General features: G+C 41.4%; 1 protein-coding gene across 2 annotated transcripts in view; it reads left to right on the top strand.

Annotated features, from left to right (window-relative positions):
• Window positions 1–25402, top strand: part of IQGAP2 (IQ motif containing GTPase activating protein 2) — a 299140-nt gene that overhangs the window by 256787 nt on the left and 16951 nt on the right. For both annotated transcript variants that reach the window (XM_043470700.1, XM_043470701.1), the window contains 9 exons: window positions 323–472; window positions 3653–3816; window positions 6115–6339; window positions 7682–7822; window positions 8136–8220; window positions 8774–9006; window positions 12011–12143; window positions 18208–18310; window positions 18842–18983. In XM_043470700.1, the coding sequence (XP_043326635.1) occupies window positions 323–472; window positions 3653–3816; window positions 6115–6339; window positions 7682–7822; window positions 8136–8220; window positions 8774–9006; window positions 12011–12143; window positions 18208–18310; window positions 18842–18983 (1376 nt within the window). The remainder of the gene's footprint in view (window positions 1–322; window positions 473–3652; window positions 3817–6114; window positions 6340–7681; window positions 7823–8135; window positions 8221–8773; window positions 9007–12010; window positions 12144–18207; window positions 18311–18841; window positions 18984–25402) is intronic.

The raw sequence follows: 25402 nt of genomic DNA on the forward strand, positions 1-25402 counted from the left end.
TCTTAATTTTTGAACTTGGATATTTAGTTGTCCCAGCATCAATTTTTGAAAAGACCATTCTCTCCCTATTTAAGTGTCTTGGAGCTTACATTACATCTTCAAACAAATGCAGACAGCTTAGGAGAACAAATACTACAAAAGCCAAATTTACCCACAATTTGGATTTTTCTTAATCTAACACTCTCTGTTCCTTTGTTTCTTCATGAGGGAATGTGGAAAGTTGATCTTTCCAGCTATGTGGGTCTTAGGGTGTCTGTGAAGGGAGGGGGGGGAAGAATACCAGAGTGAAAAGTAGTAATTCCATAAAAAAATGTTTTTCCAGGATGTAATTTCACACAGAACAAAACTGAATAAGAAAAAAGGTGGAGAGATGGAAATACTGAATAACATTGACAACCAAGGGATCAAAAGTTTGAGTAAGGAGAGAAGAAAAACACTGGAGACGTATCAGCAGCTTTTTTATCTTTTACAGGTAAGGATAATTTCTTTCACTGTGAGTTATGGGTAAATGCTATGTTCCACGGTGGTGTTTTACAACAGAGCTTCTCCCATGCTAAGGCTAAAATAGCTTACACGTTCTGAGCACTAGTAAGTACCAAGTAGCATTCTAGGTGCTTCACACACATTTTTTCATTTTATTTCCTACTAGAACCCTGGGAACCTTCAGAAAATAACTGATTGTTATTCTCATATCACATGTGAGAAAACTGAGACACAGTAAATGGTGATGAAAGGGTACTGGGACCCTGGTAGTTTGACTTAAAGCTTGTCCCGCTTTCCATGACTACATTACCCTCCAGTTATCAGCACAGACAATATAAATCTAACAATAACATAAGCAGATGCTGTCAAACAGGGAAAAATTAACTATGTGCAAAACAGATCAGTGCCAAAACCAGCCTGTCGTCCTTTTGAGGAAGGAGCTGGGGAGTTTGGATTAGGGAAATAGGATTTCTTTTTTCTTTCATTATTTCCATGACATCACTGTCCTCTAAATGAACAGTCATTTTCCATTGCTTGCAGAGTGTGGGTGAGAACTCAGCTGAACTGGTTGCAGCTGGACTCTGGTGGACCAGTTTTTTTTGTTTGTTTGCTTGACCATTGATTAGCCTCATCCACCCACCAGCACACATAGTGAGTCTCTAAGGGAACAGTGAGAGAGAGAAACAGTGCCTCCCCTAAGATGAAAACTTGCCCAAAAACGACGGATCAGCAGTTCTTCCTTGAAAGTCAGGTGCCCCTGGGGCTGCTGCTGGTGGCTGTGATTCCATCAAGGCTTGTAGTTACTTGAAATCTTTGCTGGAGGATGCCATGGGCATCAGCTGCACGGAGAACACATTGCCCAAACCATAAGTGAGGGGTAGCTGCCCTGCTGAGAGAAGAGACGTTGATTTTGGTAGAGTTGAGCCTGCTCTGCTTAGAACAGATTGGATCACAGGTATAGTACCCTAGATGTCCACGAGGTGGCGGCATTGAAGGAAAAATGTTAAAACAAAACTGTCCTTGGAATCCACTGCTTAATGACAGCTTGCTTTCCAGAAAGAAGAGGACCTCACACTAGGTGGGGAAGATTTTGTTCGTCTGCTGAAATTAGGTTAACGTTCATCTACCAGCTAGGAATTTAATCTTAGGCGTTTATCATTCTTGACATCTGTTAACTTCCAAGTGTATGAAGCTTCTTCAGGATTTAGTTTTCCAATGTTGAGTTCTGACAGAATCTGTGACATTTAGGAAGGTGAAAATTTAGTCATTCACCTAAAGACCCCCTGGAGGAGGGGATGGCAACCCACTCCAATATTCTTGCCTGGAGAATCCCAGAGGACAGAGGAGCCTGGCAGGCTACAGTCCATGGGGTTGCAGAGTCAGACACGACTGAGCGACTTGGCGCACACGCACACTAAAATTTGTATAATTTACGCTGCTGTGTAAATGGAGGCTCGCGAATGGAAATGAGAAAAAGCATTGGAACGTGTTGAGAATAATTCCACAAGTTTTATTCCCTAAACTATCCAAAATGGATAGAACGATAGCATGACCATTCAATTGTACCGACTGAAGTGTCAAAACACCATGAGTTTTCTTCACTTTTTCTTTCCTCTGCTTTGGGGACATTAACCCAAGACTCATGAGGAAACTAGAGAAAGCAAATGGTGTGGACCTTGCACCTTCGGAAATTCTTAGGCAAAGCAGCCGGCCAACTAGTACAGGTTTTCCTGTGGGCATGTCTCTTCAGTGTGAGCTTAAGTTTAAAGTTTTTAGGGAATCTGAGAGGAGTGAGGAGTGGGCTTCTTCAGCTGTAGTTTTCCTTTCGTAAAGGCCCATATCTTATGTGGGAAAAGAATCACCCCAGAACTCTCAGAAAGTTCTCCTGAGCTCCTTATTCATAACATTTCAGCCAGTCATGACAAGCTTGAGAATAAATCTAAGTAGTAAGCTGAACTAGAATTCAGGTTTTCTTAAAATTTTTAAAGCTGAACTTCTTGAGAATATTAAATACTGGTTTCCCATGTGTTTCTTTTACATGAAATACAAAAGAAAAGGACAGTTTTCTTTTCTCACTGGAAGGAAGATGAAGAGTAAGACTTTCACATTTCTCTGTCAATTTAATTTTTTTTTCTTCTAACCTCCATCAGATTAGTGTAATTCCTTCAGAAGAACCACATCACCACGAAGTCTGGTGCTATGTCTCCTGAACTCCATCCTCAGCTGAGCTCCTTGTCAATTTTTTTTTTTTAATTCTTGTCAATCTTTAAAACTTGTCAATCTCTTTTTTTCTATCAGTTTCTTCTGGCATTTTCCCCATGACCTACCCTGAACTTTACCCTCCAGCCTCCTTGCCTCGCTCTTCCTCTCTTATGCTTTGTAAAACATCATGGCCGGGCTCTCCTGGTGGCTGGGTGGTAAAGAATTTGCCTGCTAATGCAGGAGACACAGGCTCCATCCCAGGTCCAAGAAGATCCTACATGCCACGGAGCAGCTAAGCCCATGAGCCACAACTCCTGAGTCTCCACTCTGGAGCCTGTGCTCTGGAACCAGCCGGAGCCCCGCTGCTTAGTGCAGCTGGAGGAGGCCCACACACAGCAACAAAGGCCCGGCACGGCCACAGATAAAATGAGCTTTCAGATAGAGAAAAAGAAGTTATTTAGAAAACATAAAACATTTTTTAAAACATCACGGCCATCCCGTTGTGTGTCTTCTGTCCTTTGCTTTTGCTTTCTAGTCTCAGGATATAGACTGTGTTGACATACTCATCAGTCCTTCTAAGAGAGTCTCTATAGCTCAGCCTTGGTCCATTCTTGCCCGTCTCTTCAGATAGCTCAGCCACAGCCTCTCTCTTCTTTGTCTCTACAATAAATATTAATATGTGCCTTCAAATGGTGAACAGTATAACATATTCATAATGCAATTATAGTCCATAAAATATGACATGATATAGTATATAAAATTTAAATCCTACCATCACCTTCTATTATAACTTCCTATAGTATAGTAGTGTTATTAGCTGCCGCCTGTCTTAATATGAGCCAGATATTCTTTTGTGTGCTTCATACATAAGAATTCATTAAAGAGCAAAGAACTGGGTACTCCTCTCTACTTTGATAATATATTAACATACAGTCTTGTGGGGGGGCGTTTCGTCTTCTCTCTTTAGACCAATCCTTCATACCTGGCTAAGCTGATTTTCCAGATGCCACAGAACAAGTCAACTAAATTTATGGATACTGTTATTTTCACCCTGTACAATTATGCTTCCAATCAGCGAGAAGAATATCTACTTCTCAAACTTTTTAAAACTGCTCTGGAGGAAGAAATAGCGTACGTATATATGTAAAAATACCAACATGTTTTGTTAGTGGTGGATTTCTCTGATTTACTAACGTGAGAGTCACTCACTGGAAAACGCCCTGATGCTGGGAAAGACTGAAGGCAAAAGGAGAAGAGGGTGGCAGAGGATGCCATGGTTGGATGGTATCACCGACTCAATAGACATGAATTTGAGCAAACTCCCGGGAATAGTGAAGGACAGGGAAGCCTGGGGGGTCACAAAGAGTCGGACACAACTTGGTGACTGAACAACAACAATTAGAAGTTATTTATACATATTAAAATGTATCAAATTTCTTAAGAAATTTATACATCATAGATATATTCAAGTACAACTTTCTCCTTTTCTAGTGCTGAATTAACTTTTGATGTTGCAAGTGTATAAAGCTTTTTAAAGTCAGTGAGAGGGAATTCCCTGGTGGTCCAGTGGTTAGGACTTTGATCTCCCACTGCCAAGGGCCTGGATTCAATCCCTGGTCAAGGAACTAAAATCCCACAAGCCATGCTGTGTGGCCAAAAAAAATAGAAAAAGAGAAAAAAGTCAGTGAGAAAAAATAGCTTCATTAAAATTATGTGAATAATAAAACTATAATCAGAGGAGGATAATGATCTCTGCTAAATAGTCTTTCCTTCTTATGTAACTTAAGCTGCTTTTTACTATTTTATGACTTAGTTTATGTTTAAAATGTGTAGTTAACTGTAAGGAATGGGGGGAAAAAACACCCCGTAAGAAATACCTTTAGCCTTCCTTACTCTGGATACCTTAAGCAGTGCTATTCTCATGGGTCTCCAAAGCTCTTAGCCAGGCCCCTCTGCCCTCAGGGTGTCTATAAGGCATCATGAGAAATAGCAAAGCTATGCAGAAGAACAAGGTAAGGACTAAATGAATGACGTGAACAGTGTCAGAGGGATAGAAAGAAAAGTTCCAATTAGGTCAGTTGATAGAGATTTTATGGAAGAGAAAGGAGTTGACCCAAAACCTTGAAGAATAGCTACAGTTTTTATAAAATGAAATGGAAGAGAGAAGTAAGGCACCATGGTGATAGAAACAGCATGGGCCAAGGGGCAAGAGAGAAAGTAGATGAGGGACATCCCTGGGGGTCCAATGGTTAAGACTCTGCGTTTTCACAGCCTGGGGCTCGGCTTCAATTCCTGGTGAGGGACCTAAGATCCCGCAAGCCATACAGCAAGGCCAAAAATAAAAAATAAAGGAAGTAGATTAGTTTCTCCAAGAGGTAACTTAATCAGTGACCACCAGGACATGAATGTTGGGCCAGATCATAGGAGACACTTGAGCAGAGGCTCTTGTTACTTTGGTGCAAGGTTTTTGACATGACCACATGGAGTTTTTAGATTGATCTCCCACCTGCGTATGAACAGGATGAATTGGAGCTACACAGTTCAGGGAAATGGGGGAGTGAGAAGGAAAAAGGCACAGCTTAGATTTTCAGCACACTGAGTCTAAGTTTTAGGTGTAGAACATGTGGGCAAAACTATCCCGCAGAATATTAGACATTCAAGACTAACTCCCAGGAAAGCAATAGGGGGCATCATACCTGTAGACCGTCACCCAGTATTATTATTATTAGTCTAGGTCTGCTTTTAGTTCACCCCTGCCTTCTAGATTGGAATTCAAGCTGAGAAATTACTCTTAGATTCTTAAATTTCTCGAATAAAAAACTCATTGTATATCTGAAACTTAACACAACATTGTAAATCAACTCTACTCCAACAAAAATTTTAAAAACCACTCATCTTACAAATGATGGCTTTCTCTTATTTCTTTAATTGTGGGAGTGGCAGATTTTGGGAACCACTTTGTTTAATGGACACTCAGGCTTCCAATGACTCTTACAAAGAAGAATCAGGACTTGCGTTGTAGATCCTACTCTGCAGGTCCCGTTTACCCTGCAGACCTTTGGCTGAATGGGTGAGGCACATTGTCTAGTGATGAAGGCAGACAGAAGGGTCATACTTAGAGTGAAAGCTTTGCCCTAACTTCCTGCAGATTTCAGACTCAGGCTGTATTACAGAAGACCGCATGTGGGGCTTGTCACCCAAAGGTCTCCTTAGATTCAGGTGTCCTCACCAAATAGAGATGGGAGATAGCTTCCTTTTAAATCACACTGCCTTTGATCTTCAATGAGCTAAAATATAGCCCCCTTCGTCCCCATCGCCCCCACCCCCTCATCCCCACACCCCATCCAAAGCCCTTGTCTGTCAGAATATACATTGCTTAAACTCAGTCCATAGAAGCAAGCCATTTTGTTTGGTTTGGGCTTTTTTTAGATCCAAGGTGGACCAGGTCCAGGACATAGTTACTGGGAACCCTACAGTCATCAAGATGGTCGTCAGCTTCAACAGAGGTGCCCGTGGGCAGAACACGCTGCGCCAACTCCTGGCTCCGGTGGTGAAAGAGATCATTGATGACAAGTCCCTGATCATCAACACGAGCCCTGTCGAGGTGTACAAGGCCTGGGTGAACCAACTCGAAACACAGACTGGAGAAGCCAGGTAGTGAAGCCAGGGCAATGCTGGTGTTCAGTGATGTTCTATCACTTCTATGTGTATATTTATACACACTCTTAAACACGGTTAAAAAACAATTTATTGTACAAAATTACTTTTCAATCCAAGATTTATTACCTCTCTTTAATATCTCCAGGCAGGCAACATTCTTGGACTCCTGCTCATCTTAGTGGTACATATTATTTTCAGATTTCAGTACCAGTTGATGCCCAAAGCCACAATTTCTGTAGTTGTTTCTCTTGGTTTTTCTTTGTATGTTCCTAAACCTGGACCTTGAAATGGTATACTCTTTCTCTTCGCTTGATGATACCTACTTTTCTACAGTTACCAAATAAGTAACTAGAACATATAAGCATTAATTAGCCGGGTGGGATTGGCTTATTTTAGGTAGTATCGATAGATCTAAGCAATCCCAGGTTTTTCTTTCCTGCAGAAGGGCACCTTGTAAAACTTCATTAGGATGTGCACAGAGAATTTATATGGGTGGTTGTCACAGCACTGTTTGTAATCACCAAAGTTAGGGAGAGTCAAAATATGTAGCTTTGGGGAATCTGTTAAATAAATGTATAACACAATGGAGTAGTAACTAACTGTTGGGAATGGTGGTATAGAAATATATTTGTTGGCCTGGGGAAAATGTTCATGATATAGTTTTTGGTTGTAGCTTGATACATTAACTCATTTTTTATATGAAGAAGATACCTGCATTTATAGACGCACACGAAGAATCTCTATGGGATGTGTATAAACATGATCTGCATTATACCCACGTACACACGCGTGCAGAGGACCTAGAAAGTTAAGATAGGAAAAGTAGCTGTCTCTGGGTCAGTACTATTTCCTTGTTGGCTGATAGGCAACTTTTTCTGTAAAGAACATACTGCTCTTGGGGTGGGATGGGGGGAAGGGAGGGCAGCTCAAGAGGGCAGGAGTATATATATCATTATGACTGATTCACATTGCCGTGCAGCAGAAGCCAAGGCAACATTGTCAAGCAATTTTCCACCACTTACAAAGTTAAAAAAGAGCATACTGCTCCCTATGATTAGAGAGAGAGAGTTAGCTGGGTCTACCTCTCCTGGGTCTGCCTGTTGTTTTGGAAGAGCGCAGATGAAGCTTCTGGAGTCACCCCAATGCACTAGCAGCTGAGGGTTCCCTGCAGGCCTGGGGGTCTCCCCCCTCCCCGACAAGTGAGCATTTTGTCATTGGAGCTGGTGGGCGAACCCCAATTCACCATGCAAAGCTTGACTGGAGAACCAATGGGGCAAGGACACAAATGCTTCTACCTATGCCCCCAATTAATGAGAAGCCCTTGTTGTGGTTTCAGCAACCTGCCCTACGACGTGACCACAGAGCAAGCGCTGACGTACCCAGAAGTGAGAGCCAGACTGGAGGCCTCCATCGAGCACCTGAGAAGGGTCACCGACCAAGTCCTGAGTTCCATCATCTCTTCCCTCGATCTGCTGCCGTAAGTTGTATGCGTGGCAGCTTTATCTTTCATTGCTGGAAGTTCTTGAAATGCTATATAAAATAGACCCAAGTAGCAAAGACGGGTCTCCCTATGACCATCTTCACGGCTTTGGACGTTTGCCTACATGCGCGTTTTCAATTCATAACTTCTCAGAAGAGGGAACGATATTAAACGTGATTCGGTCACCATCTCTTTGTGTTTAATTTTTACGAAAGCTGCTTGGCTTTAGTAGACGGGAACAATTACAGTGCATTTCTTCCTCACTTAGCCCTTTTCCATTATTTTCTTTTGTCATCTGTTTTCCATGTAGTTACGGATTGAGGTATGTAGCCAAAGTGCTGAAGAATTCGATCCATGAGAAGTTTCCTGATGCAACAGAAGATGAGCTATTAAAGGTAGATTTTCAGGGGTAATCTCACCATAGCTTCTCTTGGGGGAAGGAGCCAAAATTACTAACACCATTTTGTAAAGGTTTTCCCTTTGTATGACTATTTATAAGCTGCAAGCCTTCTATTTCTAATGACTCTCAAGATTATTAACTATTATGAGGTTAATTGGGAGCTCTCAAACATTATTAAGATTCTTTATATTAGAAAATTTGGGTGGCAGTAGTATATTTTCACCAAAAATATTGTTAACTTTATTTGTAATGTGTGATTATAGTCACTACCTTTACTTAACTCCTTGTTAGGATTCAGGTCAGAAAATGATTTGCTATCTTAGGAAATGTCGATTAATATTAACTTTAAAAAGAAAGAAACAACCTCCAGGGACTCCCCTGGTGGTCCAGTGGTTAGGACTCCAAGATCTCACTGCCAAGGGTCTGGGTTCAATCCCTGGTCAGGGAACTACAATATCCCGCAGCCACAAGACCAAAAAACAAAACAGAAACACTCCAAACTCGAGTTTTCTCTCTCAAAAATACTCTTCTCTTCTGCCTCCCTCCAGATTGTTGGAAACCTCCTGTACTACCGGTACATGAACCCAGCCATCGTCGCCCCAGACGGCTTCGATATCATCGACATGACAGCCGGAGGTCAGATCAATCCCGACCAGAGGAGAAACTTGGGATCGGTGGCCAAAGTCCTGCAGCATGCAGCCTCCAACAAGCTCTTCGAAGGAGAAAACGAGCACCTCTCCTCTATGAACGACTATTTATCAGAGACGTATCAGGAGTTCAGGTGAAAGGGGTCATTACCTTTGGAGAAGCTTGCAAGGTGCTGGACAAGAGTAATGTATGCTGTGCCCAGAGCTGAAGTTGGGGGTGAGGGCAGGAACCCCAGGGGGCTGCTTGCATTTCTTTTTTTTTTTTTTCTTTTCTTTTTTAATTATAAATTGTGTTAAATTTTCACCTTAGCATAAACCTCTTTTATTTCCTTTTTTTTTTATAAAGCCTTTAAAATTTTAATTTTGTTTAGTCATTTATGTTTTTGGCCACACTGCACAGCATACAGGATCTTAGTTCCCCAGCCAGGGACTGAACCCATACCCCCTGTATTGGAAGGGCAGAGTCTTACCCACTGGACTACCAGGAAAGTCACTGCGTGCATTTCTTGTGCTGGTTACCACCATGAGGAGAGAGGAAGCATGGACGATCAGGCCAAGTTCCCTCTGTCTGGTGTTCCCGATCCTACCCCTATAGCCAGCGCCCCTGTTACACTGAGTCATCCCCATATGTATGATTTGTGCTTTTGACAAAAAGAAATATTTAATCATCTTGGTATGTTTAGGCTTGTGTGTGCTCAGTCACTCAGTCTTGTCCGACTCTTTATGCCCCTTTGGACTGTAGCCCGCCAGTCTCCTCTGTCCATGGGATTTTTCCAGGAAGAATACTGGAGTGAGTTGCCATTTCCTCCTCCAGGGAATCTTCCCAACCCAGGGATCGAACCCCCGGCTCCTGCATTGCAGGAGGATTTTTTTTTTACTGCTGAGCCATTGGGGAAGCCCCTTAGGCTTGTAGTACTTAGAATTAAAAAAAGAATCAAAACACCTAACTTCTACTTTTTTGAGCTTGGAAAAAGGATTATCTTTTGTCTATTCAGGAAAACTTGCCTTATCTGCACCAAACAATGGCAGGAAACTGAGTATTTGGTTTTGACAGGTGGGGAAAATCCAGCTGTTACACTTGTTGAGGATTGTGTGTGAATGTGTCCTGTGCTGGAACATCTCTTAAATACACATGTGAGGCAGTTCTATTGATCCTATGCTCTCCAAGTTCTATCGCGGATGATTTCACGGGACGTGGGAGGAGGCGTGAGTCTGGGAGGCACATTTGCTCGCTCAGAAGCTCTCTGAGGAAGCACACTCCTCTAGGCATTCGTTTTCTCTTTTCTGTCAGTCATCATACAGCTGTGACATCCATGTAGCCTCAGCTTGGAAGATGATAATTTCCTGTTCCTCAGTTTTCCTCCACATCAGTGATTTATCTGCTGACAGAAGTAGTTCATGAGCATTCATCTCTGTTTGGCATTTGTGGCCTCTTGTGAAGAAATTCCACCAAATCCTCTTCTTATGAGAAAGCTTGATTTTTCTCACACTGCTAATTTTAGATCTCCTCACTGACTAAAAAAGTAACATCCATTTCTTGTGAATCCTTAGCTGCTCTTCAAACCCCTTTTGCACCTGCTTTTCTGTCAGATTATTCCTACTAAACTCCTGTGTTTCCAACTCTTCATTTAAAAGAAAAAACCAAACGTCTCCCTTCATCTCCTAAATCCATATTGTTTTTTTCTCTTCCACTTATATTCATCTTTTGTGTTCCTCAGCAGCCACGAAAGATGGCAGGCAGGCAGCACAGGGAGGCCAGCTGTCCGTGGGCTGCCTGCCGGTTCCCGTCCCCCGGCCTTGGGGTGGGAAGGCAGGGGTCTTTCCGGTGGACAAGTCTTGGGTGCCCTTAGGAGATACACCAAGGATACTTTAGGCATAGGAAACACTTACACACTTACAACCTAAAATACCTGTTCTACCTGTGCTAAGAATCCCTCCTAAGCCATTATCACAGCACACCTGGCTTTTCTGCATCTCTTGGTTGAAATTTAGGTAGCTTCAAATGGCAGACTTTTGAAGAGGCTGAGCACTGGAGGGAGGGGCCGTTGTATGTAACCGTGTGTCTGGTCTCAACAGCCTTTCCAGCCAGCAACTGTGGTCTAGATCGATTAAGAGCAGAGTAGGCTTACCTTGGAGAAGGCAATGGCACCCCGCTCCAGTACTCTGGCCTGGAAAATCCCATGGATGGAGGAGCCTGGTAGGCTGCAGGCCATGGGGTCGCTAAGAGTTGGACACGACTGAGCGACTTCACTTTCACTTTTCACTTTCCACTTTCATGCATTGAAGGAAATGGCAGCCCACTCCAGTACTCTTGCCTGGAAAATCCCATGGATGGAGGAGCCTGGTAGGGTACAGTCCATGGGGGTCATTAAGCGTTGGACACGACTGAGCGACTTCACTTTCACTTTTCACTTTTCACTTTCATGCATTGAAGGAAATGGCAACCCGCTCCAGTATTCTTGCCTGGAGAATCCCAGGGACAGCGGAGCTTGGTGGGCTGCCGTCTATGGGGTCACACAGAGTCAGACACCACTGAAGCCACTTAGCAGCAGCAGCAGTAGCAGCAGGCTTACCTTGAATTTTCGTCAAATTGGTAACAGAAACTCTGAAAGGCTGTTGAAGGCCGCAGAAGTTTGTGCCAATTAAAGTAGCAAATTTGATGTTACTAAAAAATGTAGCATCCATTTCTTGTAATTCCTTATCTTCTCTTAAAACCTCCTTTGACTTCCTTTTTTCTTTTAATTAATTGCTTAATTGCTTTTGGGGTTATTTTCTCTTAAAAGACTTGATTCTTAAAGAAGAACATCAGTCTTGACATTTTTGTTTAGATTTCAGGGGGCATTTTTTAAATCATATTTTTTAAACGACATGCCCATAACTTGATTACACTGGGTCCGTCACAAGGCCTGAGGCCTACCTAACTGCTCTGACTATCCCTGTTTGAGGAGCTGGGTGCGATACCCAGAAACATGGACTCGGCTTCGCCATCTAGAATCAGCCTAGAAGCTGCTAGATTGGATCCTCCAATAAGTGCGGGGAAAACGCAAAGCCCTCCCCATCACTGAAGATCTCACCATTTTGATAAAAAGTGTTTTATTCACAAAACTGACTCTAAAATTATTTCTTTCCTTTTTTTAGGAAATATTTCAAAGAAGCATGTAATGTCCCTGAACCAGAAGAAAAGTTTAATATGGATAAGTACACAGATGTGGTGACAGTCAGCAAGCCAGTCATTTATATTTCAATTGAAGAAATCATCAACACACATTCAGTAAGTGAGGCTGGAGGAGGGTCTTAGCAGTGGACCCGGGGTTCAGACATCAGTCTTGAGAATGTTTAGTTTCTGCAGAGAGTTACTGTGAGCATGTGCTCCTCCTCGTGTTCTTAATCCTAAAAACACACACTTTATTTATTCCCGCCCCTTATACAGTGATGAACCTCCTTTTCCCGAAAAAGAAAAGTTCACTTTTGACATGATATGTTTATTCTCTGATTCTTACATGTTAAGAAGACTCCTTCTCCCAAAAAGGAACGTTTACTTCTTCCATGATCCATTTACAGTCAGATGGTGAATGGTTTAATCCCTGAGCAGGGGCAGCCCTGGTATTTTCTCCACCCACCAAGGCCATACTGCCTGAACCCCATCGTCGGTCTCTCCCCTTTTCGGGAATTGTCTTTGCTATTCTAGCAGTTTTCTGGGAAAATAAGAATGTTCCCTCTCTTCTAAGGTTTGGACATAAAGAGAGAGGGAATAAATAGGCTGCTCTAGGTTGGAGAAAAGAAGACTCCCACCCCTCACCTCCAACAACAGCCACCTACAAAGAATCTCTTCTGTTGTTGTAGAAAACCGCACTTCTAGACATAGTCAGTGCTATGTCATAATGTCCCCTCTAGTTCACACACAGACATCACCGTCAACCATTAGCCTGTATTAGGTGCATTTTAGGGGCAGGGCAGTTTTCTCAGCATTGTGAGGTTCTTTGTTTAAGACCAAGCAGAACTTATCCTGAAGCAGCTAGGTTCTTAAAACATAATCTTTCCAAGAACAGTTCTGGACATGGCTACTCTAAGCTAATACTAGAAACCCATGCAAGACCTACAAAATCAGAACCTGCGTTCTAACCAGACCCCAGGTGACTCAGACCCAGACTAAAGGTCAGGAAGCCTCAGAAGGTGGTTAAGGATACACCCAGCTTCCGATTATACTCGCAACTGGGGAAAAGCACAGCAAAGACACACCTCTAAAAGGTCTTGCCCCTGTCCCTGCCAAACCAAATATACTAACGAGTGGCAAAAATTGGCTGCCCAAAATTTCAGTCTTTATTATCAAACTCTTCTAAGTAACTAAAGTTTAAATATGGGTTGGAAAGAAAGACGATCTACTTTTGATCTCCCCCTTTTAGGGTTGGGACAGGAAACCTTCCTTGATCTCTGCAGCAAGCTCTCCATCAGTATTTTGAGTGACCCTAAACAAAAACAGTTCTAAAAGACCGGCTGAGGGACTGGGTGGGTTGATTAAATAAAGAGGCTGTACTTGTTTTCCCTATATATAAACACCCCAAGTCAGCCAGCACACATGTCCAGTAATACACCATTTGCAGAAATAATTTCCTAACAAATAGGTAGACTTTGAACCTCAACCCGTTTGTCTGTCTCTGTGGTAAATTATTCATCTCCAAAAAAAAAATGTCCACGTGTTGATTGCACGTGTGCTAAGGACAACATGTGGAGGGAAAGGGAGATTCTTTCCCAAGGATAGCAGAGAGAATGTTACTGTAATTCATTTAGACTGTTAATCTTTAAAGAGAAATAATCTGTTCCTTTTGTTAACAAGAATTAAAAACAGAATCCAATCCTAGGAAACATGACTTGTAACCGATTTGGAATTCCTTTCTGTGTGTGGTTGGAAGCAGATGTAATAATGTGGGAAAAATGTAATTGCAGGGAAGACTGTCCTTGTTTACTGTCTGTCTCCAGGGAGGCAGGCAGCCACACGACTGGCCAGACCGTTGGCCACATGCTTGCTCCTTGTTCCCTAAGGAACATATAGAACCTCAAAATTAGCTCTTGAAGGAGACATTTCTAGATTTTTTTATGTTCTGTAATTATCAGAATAGAGAGTAGAAGGTGGCTGCTAAATCATCCCTTCCAGAGACAGCAGCCAAATCAGCTGTCCCCTCTCTTGAGCAAACAAGAATATAAATTGATTTGATCCACCTTTCTTAGTTTATTCTTGTCTTTGACTTACCTTCCCCCGCAAACATCCACTGTACCGCCTTTCCAGATTTCACCATGTCTTTCTATCATCTCTATGGCATCTTTCTTTAAATCCAACCATAGTAGAAAAACTAGCATGCCTTGCAGTGCACAGAAACTTTAAAAGTAAATAAATGTAATGAAAACACAATAGTTGAACATAGTTGCTTCCTGGAAGTTCTGCGCCTGAGGCTTCCTCTCCCTTTCTTAAAAACCCAGTTTGTAAGCATCAGGGAATGTTAGGGGAAATGCGACATTGAACAGATAACTCTCTCCTTTGCTAATCTTCACGATTAAGACAGAGTGGATAGACTTCGCTGCTGGCACAGTGGTTAAGAATACAAGCTTCCACTGCAGGGGGCACAGGTGTGATCCCTGATTGGGGAACTAAGATCCCACATAACCAAATCAAAGTATATATATATATATAATTCTTTAAAAGAGAGAGAGTAGAAAGGGGACTTCCCAGGTGGTCCAGTGGCTAAGACTCTGCCTCCAGTGCAGGGGGCCCGGGCTCAGTCTCTGGTCCAGGAGGATTCTACATGCTTCAGGGCAGCCAGGCCTGTACACCACCACCACTGAAGCCCGTGCGCCCTGGAGCCTGGGCCCCGCAACCAGAGAAGCCTCTGCGATGGGAAGTTCGCCCACCACAGCTAGAGAAAGCCTGTGTACAGCCAAGAAGACCAAGCACAGCCATCAATAAATAAATAAATCTGTCAAAATATGTATGTATAAAACTCTTAGAAGAAAACATAGGAGTAAATCTTTGCAGCCTTGAATAGGCAGTGGTTTCTTAGGTATGACACCAAATGTATAAGCCACAAAAAAAAAAATACACACATACAAAAAAAATAAATTGGACCTCCTCAAAGTTAGAAACTTTCATGCTGTAAACATCGCCATCAGGAAATTGAGAAGACAACCAAGAGGATGAGAGAAAATAATTTCAGATAGTATATCTGTCAAAGAACTTGTATCCAGAATATATGAAGAAAACCTACAGCTCAATGATGAGATAAATAATCCAATTTAAAAATGCACAACTGAAAATAAAAATGGACTGCTGTGTCTCAAATGAGACAGTGATCATGGTGAAAAGGCAACCTATAGAATGGGAGAAAAACCTGCAAACCATATGTCTGATTTACAGTTAATAACCAAGAATATGTAAACCATTCCTACAATCAAACAGCAACAGAAAGCATCCCAATTCTAAAATGAACTAGAGACTTGAATCAATGTTCTTCCAAAGAAGACAGATGACTGACCAAACACATGAAGATGTTCAGCATCACTCATGTCTAGGGAAATACAAATCAAAACTGCAGTGATTTTGCCTCGTTGTATAACAGAGACAGCCAATGAATCTGTCATTTGATTTGGAAAAAAAAAAACAACACACAAGATACCACCTTACACCCATTATAGTGGCTACTATTAATATAAAAACAAAAACTGGAAAATGTGTTAGCAGAGATATAGAAAAACTAGAACCCTGTTATACTATCAGTGGGAATGTTAAATGGTACAGCTGCTATAGAAAACAATGTGATCGTTTCTCAAAAAAGTTAAGAACATATTCAGTTCTGGGTATATACTCAAAAGAAGAAGCAAAGTCAAAGACACTTGTACCCTCCTGTTCACTGCAGCATTGTACAGTAGCCAAAAAGTGGAAGCAACCAAGTGCCCACTTATAATCAAAATGTGGTGTAAAAATGTGGAATATTCCAAAAAACAATGGAGTTTTATTCAGCCTTAAGTAGGAAGGAAATTCTGATGCCGCAGCATGGATAAACCTTGAGGATGTTATGCCAAGTGAAGTAAACCAGATGGAAAAAGGCAAATACTGTATCATTCCTCTTATACAAGATACCTAGAGTAGTCAAATTCAGAGACAGAAAAGTGGAATGGTGGAATGGGAAGTTGTTGAATGGATATAGTTTCAATTTTGCAAGATTAAAGAGTTATATAGATTGGAGGCACATTAATGTACTTAACACTACTGAACTCTACACTTAAAAATGGTTAAGATGGTAGATTTTGTCATCTGTATTTTACTATTTACTAGTTAAAAAAACATAAAAATAATTTTTTAAACAGGCAAATCATCTGAATAGAGATTTCTTCAAGGAAGATATACAATAGTATAAACACACGAAAAGATGCTCAACATCTTTAGTCATCATGCTTGCATACTTAGTTGCTCAGTCTTGCCCGACTCTCTGTGACCCCATGGACTGCAGCCCGCCAGGCTCCTCTGTCCATGGGATTTTCCAGGCAAGAATACTGGATAGGGTTGTCACTTCCTACTCCCGGGGATCATCCTGACCCAGGGATCAAACCCAGGTCTCCCATACTATAGGCAGACGCTTTGCCATCTGAGCCGCCAGGGAAGTCCCACTTAGTTATTCAGTCGTGTCTGACTCTCTGTGACCCCATGGACTGCAGCCCGCCAGGCTCCTCTGTCCATGGGACTTTCCAGGCCAGAACACTGGAGTGGGGTGCGGTTTTTTACTCCTGGGGATCGTCCTGACCCAGGGATCGAACTCTCGTCTCCTGCATTGGCAAGTGGATTCTTTCCACTGAGCCACCTGGAAGCCCAGTCACGTGTTAATTATATCTCAGTAAAGCTGTTGAAAAGGAGATTAAACATGGAAAAGACTACTTTTATCACATGATTCAGATTTTTGTTTTGCAAGATAGTTACTCAAAACAACTGAAATATTTCCCATCACCAGGGGTACCAGTCTCATATTTTGCAAACATTGTTCTATTAATTCTAAATGAAAACAAGAGCAGATGTGTTGTCCTAGATGCTGCTGTTCCTCCAGAGTTATTATTTCCTCTAAGACCTGGCGAACACCCAGCCATGTTACCATTGATCTTTTTTTTTTTTTTTTAATTCTGAAGGGAACAACCTGCTGGCACATCTGAGTCTCAGGCCAAGGAATCATATGGGCATCTCTGCCATCCCCACCCATGAAAGATCATTAAATGCCAGACAGATTAAAATAGCTAATAGTGCAGAAACTAGTCACAAAAGCTCATACATTTTATATATATACATATATATATATAAAATACATACATACAAAAGGTCCAGAAGAGGGAAATCTATGGAAACAAGGTGATTTTCAGATGACTTCTGAAAGATACAGAGTTTCTTTGGATGGGGGGTAAATGCTAAAAATGCTCTAAAATTGGTGTGGTAATGGTTGCACAACTCTATGAAATATACTAATAAATGTTGAATTATACACTTTAAATGGGTCGATTGTATGGTATGTGAATGATATCTTAATAAGTTTGTTACTAAACATCTCAGAAAAATAGCTAATAGTGGTGATTTTTTAAAATATAACTATAATGTTTGATTACTGTGTAATTTTTCTCTGAAGAGATATGGAAATGTCCTTGCAGTTTGCTACCATGTTAGTCAAGAGACTTCTGCATTATTTTAGATTCTTTCCCCCCCCCAGCTTTGACTTTTTTCTCTTTTTTATTGGAGTGTAGTTGATTTGCACTGTTATGTTAGTTTCAAGTATACAGCAAAGGTGGTTCAGAATATCTGTGTATATATATTATGTGTGTATATGTGTGTCAAACACATATATACACTCTTTCAGATTCTTTTCCCTTATAGGTTATTACAAAATATTAAGTATAGTTCCTTGAGCTATACAGTAGGTCCTAGTTGGTTATCTATTTTATATGTAGTAGTGTGTGTATTTTAATCCTAGACTCCTAATTTATCCCTCAACTTTGACCTTTTATATAAACGTGGAAGAAGCACAGGGTTTAGGTGGAAGAAAACTGCCTCTTGACAGATTTGGCAAGATTTTGCTGAAAGAGTGTTTATGAACACCTTTCCTAAAAACTACACTTTCTTGATAAAGAGTATGCACTTGCCTCTAAGATAAAGTACAAACTGTGTTTCTCTGTAATAAATGTCAGACTTGCATTTAAGATTCAAACAATATCAGAAGAAAGTTATCACGAAAAATCAGGAAGAGGACTATGTAAATATGGTAGCTGTTGAGAATTTACTTGTATCTTTGTGTGTTGCTTTCTATGTAAAGCTCTTATTGGAACACCAAGATGCTATTGCACCAGAAAAGAATGACTTACTGAATGAGCTGTTGGAGTTGCTGGAAGAGGTACCTAATGTGGAATCTTTCCTTGGTAAGGGCGTCTTCCCTCTGGTTTGTATTTGGTTGGTTGGTTGGATGGTTTGTTGGTTTTCCTATCCTAGATCCAAAAATCTTATTTAATTTGCAGGTTCATTTAAAGGATAATCACTACACTAGCCCCCTTTTACATGAAGGATTCTGTACTACTTAGTATGCTCAATTGTAAAACAATTTACTATTCTTGAAGCTCTATATATGTCAAAAAGGATTTGTCAATCATAAAGAAAAAGAGCAAAATTTACTAAAAGTTCCTTGTTATTTTTTCCAATGATGTCTTTTATTGACAGTTCTCTTTCAGTGATTTTTTTCAAATTTTGAATATCAATGTCCCATGCTATTTTAATGTTTAATTCACAGATTTTTTAAAAGCCACTGTAAGGACATTGGAATGTGGTTTTCTCTGAGGACCACGATCTCCTGCTCAACTCCCAAGCCCCATGTCTCCTACAGAACCTTTGTCTTTCATTGATGATACCACTATCACAGTCAGTGAGTTGGAAAATAACAGCGCTTTATTCTGCAGGGGAAGGAGCTGTTGACCCTAATGACCCTGACAAGATAAACACACTAAATCAACTCGCCAAGACTGAGATTTCCCTTTACCTGACCAGCAAGTATGACATAGGGGATGGTGAAGCTATAGATGGCCAAAGCCTCATGATCAAGTAAGTTTGGGCCTTAAAGAGCACATGTTTCCATTTTCTCATCTTTTTAAAAAATTTCATTTATTTACACATCTCTGGCTGCACTGGGTCTTCATTGTTACGCAGAGGCTTTCTCTGGTTGCAGTACGCAGGCTTCTCTTGTTGCAGAGCACAGGCTTCAGTAGCTGCAGATCGTGGGCTCTGGAGTTTGGGATCAGTAGTCGTGCTGCATGGACTGATTTGCCCTACAGCCTGTGGGATCTTCTGGACCAGGGATCAAACCAGTGTCCCCTGCATTGGCAGGCAGATTCTTAACCAGCGGGCGTCTGTGGTGGCTCAGATAGTAAAGAATCTGCTTGCAATGCAGGAGACCAGGGTTCGATCCCTGGGTCGGGAAGATCCCCTGGAGAAGGGAATGGCTCCCCACTCCAGTATTCTTGCCTGGAAAATCCCATGAACAGAGGAGCCTGGCGGGCTACAGTCCATGGGGTCACAAAGAGTGACTGAGCGACTAACACTTTCACTTTTTCTTAACCACTGGACCACCAGGGAAGTCCCAATTATGCATCTTAAATTCAATTTTAAATTCAAATCTAAATTCAAATTCAAATTTAGTCTAATTTTCAAGTCATTTTTAAATATTGAAATGTTGTTGTTTGTCATTTTAGTTGCTAAGTTGTATCCAATTTTGCGATCCTACGAACTGTAGCCCACCAGGCTTCTCCATCCATGGGATTTCCCAGGCAAAAATACTGGAGTGGGTAGCCATTTCGTTCTCCAGAGGATCACCACATCTCTTCACTGGAGGCGGATTCTTTGCCACTGAGCCACCAAGGAAGCCCAAATATTGAAAAACAGTGTGTTTAGCCATCAAAAATTTAACCAAGAATAATAGATTCTTTATAATTTGAGAGACCTAAATATTATAATATTTTCTAAAGCTTATCTTGTTTTTTAGTTTTCCTTGTAGTAATTTCATTCCTTCCCTTTAAGAAATGATTAACTCAGCCTATGAAAGTCCTCAGGTAGCTGAAAGGAAATAACTGTTCCAGTGGTCAAAAGAACAAGGAAGTTCAAGGAAATACCTTGTGCCTAATTTATTTTCTGGTAGAAAACATTAATGTAAAAGTCACACACAGTAAGACATAACGCTGTTCTCTGACTTATTAGACATCTTTTCTATTAAACTAAGCCTAGATAACTTGACCAACTTTGACTTTATTTATAGTCAACCTCCTGACCCTGAAGATTTCAGATGAAGTTTTCATACTTTTGATACTGTACTTTTTCTGTCAAGGCCTTGAAGACATTGTACATCAGTCCTCACATACAGAGTAAGAGAGAATGGTTCATCACCCTGAATTGAAATGTCATAAACCAAAACCAGGGGCTCACCCGACGTCCAGTTTTTAAGAACTAATAGAAGGAAATGGATTCATATTAGCACATTAGAACAGTTGTACATCGGGGTGAAGTAGAAAATGGAAGTGGGAAACGGGGGCAAAAGGAAATAAACATTTAAATAATACTTCACACATGACTCCCGAGTTACACGTCCTGAGTTCTGAGGTTGTTTTCATTTGCAGCAGGAGCTTTCTCTTCTGCCACTGACATGCCTCAGACAGCACTCATTTCTAGTTGATTTTTTCCAGATATTCAATCCCATGAAAATGGCAAAAAAAAAAAAAAAGCTTAACTCAGTGTGCTATGTTGCAGTACACACATATGTGCTGCTTCTAGTAGGCTTTCTTATTTTGTGCTCCAGTCATCTCTAAGGCTCTGGTCGTTCAGATACCCAAATACTTGAGTTTCAACCTGTGTCACTGGCTGCGGGCTTGAAGTTGAGGACCCAGTGGTGAGCAAGAGTACCTCCCTTCAAGGGTCTGCAGTCCGACGGATAGCGCTGCTCGTCTGCAGGACCCAGGACGGACTGCAGGACTCTTGCACAACCTTGGCCTCATTAGACTTGAAGGCAGTTGCTTTCAACTACTGGCGACCAAGTCGGATTGCGCTTGCAGGGAGACAACTTGGGACAGGGCAACAGAGCAAAAAGGGAGAAAACTGTGGAGGCTGCTCCCAGGGCCCCTCTGAGCACGTGCCAATCACAGAGGGAACTGGAGATACAGATGGTGTGGTTCCACCATGTAAATTCAATCAGGCCAGTTGTCCTATGATCTCATAAGCTTTGTCTTTTAGAAGTAAGAGGAAGAAATTTTGTCATAATTAGTTTTGTCTGGTATTTGAACGCCATTTTCTAAATGCAGTCAGCTCAAATGCTGGCTTTAATGAACGGAAGATCAAGACTGGGATGGTAAAACTCCTAGAGGAGAACATAGGCAAAACACTCTCCGACATAAATCACAGCAAGATCCTCTATGACCCACCTCCCAGAATATTGGAAATAAAAGCAAAACTAAACAAATGGGACCTAATGAAACTTAAAAGCTTTTGCACTACAAAAGAAACTATAAGTAAGGTGAAAAGACAGCCGTCAGATTGGGAGAAAATAATAGCAAATGAAGAAACAGACAAAGGATTAATCTCAAAAATATACAAGCAACTCCTGCAGCTCAATTCCAGAAAAATAAATGACCCAATCAAAAAATGGGCCAAAGAACTAAACAGACATTTCTCCAAAGAAGACATACAGATGGCTAACAAACACATGAAAAGATGCTCAACATCACTCATTATTAGAGAAATGCAAATCAAAACCACAATGAGGTACCATTACACGCCAGTCAGGATGGCTGCTATCCAAAAGTCTACAAGCAATAAATGCTGGAGAGGGTGTGGAGAAAAGGGAACCCTCTTACACTGTTGGTGGGAATGCAAACTAGTACAGCCACTATGGAGAACAGTGTGGAGATTCCTTAAAAAACTGGAAATAGAACTGCCATATGACCCAGCAATACCACTTCTGGGCATACACACTGAGGAAACCAGATCTGAAAGAGACACGTGCACCCCAATGTTCATCGCAGCACTGTTTATAATAGCCAGGACATGGAAGCAACCTAGATGCCCATCAGCAGATGAATGGATAAGGAAGCTGTGGTACATATACACCATGGAATATTACTCAGCCGTTAAAAAGAATTCATTGAACCAGTCCTAATGAGATGGATGAAACTGGAGCCCCTTATACAGAGTGAAGTAAGCCAGAAAGATAAAGAACATTACAGCATACTAACACATATATATGGAATTAGAAAGATGGTAACGATAACCCTATATGCAAAACAGAAAAAGAGACACAGAAATACAGAACAGACTTTTGAACTCTGTGGGAGAATGTGAGGGTGGGATGTTTCAAAAGAACAGCATGTATACTATCTATGGTGAAACAGATCACCAGCCCAGGTGGGATGCATGAGACAAGTGCTCCGGCCTGGTGCACTGGGAAGACCCAGAGGAATCGGGTGGAGAGGGAGATGGGAGGGGGGATCGGGATGGGGAATAAGTGTAAATCTATGGCTGATTCATATCAATGTATGACAAAACCCACTGAAATGTTGTGAAGTAATTAGCCTCCAACTAATAAAAAAATTAAAAAAAAAAAAAAAAGAAAAGGATAAGGGGAAATGCAAAAAAAAAAAAAGACTGGGATGGTCTCAAATATCAGACAGCCTGAAAACATCAGGTATATTTATACTCATTTCTGAATACGAGTCTCCACATTTCTGCGAATTTGGGGAATTCACAAGTTGAAAGCGAAACCATGGAAGTCAGACCTGTTGGGAGCGGTACGTCCTGGCCAGGAAGGCCTGGTGCATTCTTCAGCTGCCTCAGCCCCTGTGTGGGTCCCCCTCACCCAGCTCCCCCATGGTGTGCTGGACACAAATACTATCTGCCTCTTTAGTCACCACACAGAGTGGAGCCAGCCAGCAGTTTCATGTATTTACTTTTGCATTTCGTGGCAAAGTACAACATAAAAGTTACCATCCTAATGTTTTTTTAAATTAATTTTTATTGGAGTGAGGTTGCTAACCTGCTCTAACTTTTCTTTCCAAAAGTATTTGTTTTCTGTTTATGTGGCTGTTGCGGCACGTGGCATCCTCTGTCTTCATGGTAGCATGCGAGATCTTTAGTTGCAGTACGTGGGATCTAGCTCGCTGGCCAGGGATGAACCCATGCCCTGTGCATCAGGAGCGTGGAGTCTTAGCCACTGGACCACCAGGGAAGTCCCCCATTCTAACCTTTTAAATGTACAACTTGGTGGCACTTAATACATCCCGAATGTTGTGCAAGCTTCGCTACTATCTAGTTCCAGAATATTGCCATTACCCCTAAAGTAACCCTCTACTTTAAATAGTCATCTCTGGGGCACCTTTTCAGACCCTGCTCCCCAGTCCTGGAAATCACTAATCTGCTTTCTGTCTCCACGAACCTGCCTGTTCTGGAAGTTTCATATAATTGGAATTATATAATATGTGGCCTTTTGCGTCTGGCTTCCTTTATTGAGCGTGGTTTTGGCTGAATAATATTCCATTGTATGGATATACCATAGTATCATGGACATTCGGGTTGTTGTTACATTTTGGCTATAGTGAATAGCACTACCACAAACATTTATATACAACTTTGTATTTTAACGCTTATTTTCAGGTCTTTGGGGTGTATACTTAGCAGTGGAGTTGCTAGGTCATATAGTAATTCTGTTTTGAGGAACTGCCAGACTTTTTTCCCACCAACAAGGTATGAGGGTTTCAGTTTTTCCATAATCCACCAAAATTTATTTTCTGTTTTGTTGTTATAGCCATCTCAGTGGGCATGAAGTAGTATCTCATTGTGGTTTTGACTTGCATTTCCCTAATGATTAGTAATGTTTAACATCTTTCCATGTGCTTATCAGTCATTTCTATGTCTTCTTTGTAAAAATGTCTGTTAAAGTCTTTGCCTATTTTTAAGCTGGATTTATACCGTTTTGTTGCAGAGTTGTGAGAGTTCTTAAATGTTCTGGATACTAAATCCTTATCATACATATGATTTGAAAACATTTTCTCCCCTTTTGGGAGCTGTCTTTTTTATTCTCTTGGTATGATCCTTTTCTGTAGAAAAAGTTGTTTAACTTAATGAAGGGCAGCTTATCTATTTTTTGTTGTTTATTGTGCTTTTGATGTCATATATGAGAATTCATTGCCCAATCCAAGATCATGAAGGTTTCCTTCTATGTTTTTTTCTAAGTGTTCCATAGTTTCAGCTTTTACAACTGTGATCCCTTTTGAATGAATTTTTGTATATGGTGGAATGTTAGGATCCCAAATATTCTTTTGCACGTGGATGTCCAGTTTTCCACCATTATTCCTTAAAGAGACTAGTCTTTCTCCATTAAATGGTCTAGACCCTTGCCAAAAGCCAATCCACCATGCATGTATGGTTTTTCAAGACTAAATTCTATTCCATTGGTCTATATGTCTGTCCTTAAGCTAGTACCACACTATGTTTATCACGGTAGCTTTGTAGTAAGTTTTGAAATTGGAAAGTATGACTCCTCCAACTTGTTCTTTCTCAAGATTCTTTTGGCTGCCTGGGATTCCTTGGAACTGTCAGATCAACTTTTCCATTTATATAAAAAAGGCTATTGGGCCAGTGTTTTAATAGATTCAATAATTTACTGCATTCACTGGCCTCTGGGGTCTTGAAAGCCTTCCTCTGGGCATACTTTGAGATCCTACTCTTGGTGGAGCCCTTCACTAAACAGCCATGCTCACTGTGGATGACAACTTGAAGACTGGCCGGGTAGCCTTCTTCAGAAGTGGAATTTGGGTGTTACCCAAAACAGTCAGTAGAGTTCAGTCCAAGTAAGCAAGCCTTACTTCCAAATACATTATGCCTTAAGTATATATTTCAAAATCTTGTTACTAACAGATAATTATGAAAGGTGTCATTGATGGGGGGCTTGGAGACTGTCTAATCTGAGTGTTTATCTTTGAGGTGAGGAAATTAAATTCTAAAATACTGGGAAGCAAGTAGCTAGTCGCTGACATGCTTTATATCACAGGCCATTGATGTTCCGTTAATGTACACTTTGAAATAGGCTTCCCTGGTTGCTCAGCTTGTAAAGAATCCACCTGCAGTGTCAGTCTGGGATATTGCCATTTTGAAAATATTACCAAGCATGTTCTCAGTCGCTCAGTTTTGTCCAACTCTTTGCAACCCCATGGACTGTAGCCCACCAGGCTCCTCTGTCCATGGGATTTTCTGGGCAAGAATATTGAAGTGAGTTGCCGCTTCCTCCTCCAGGGGATCATCCTGACCCAGGGATGGAACCTGAGTCTCTTGAGTCTCCTGAACTGGCAGGCAGATTCTTCACCACTGCACCACCTGGAAAGCCCTCCCTAGAGGCAAAAAAGCCTGGTTGAGGAGTCCCAGGAAGACCCGGGCTTACAGCCCCAGTCTCACACACTCGCAGCTGGACTCTGATCACATCACCCAAG

The sequence above is a fragment of the Cervus canadensis genome, chromosome 6 (genome assembly GCF_019320065.1).
Source record: "Cervus canadensis isolate Bull #8, Minnesota chromosome 6, ASM1932006v1, whole genome shotgun sequence".
Taxonomy (NCBI): Eukaryota; Metazoa; Chordata; class Mammalia; order Artiodactyla; family Cervidae; genus Cervus; species Cervus canadensis.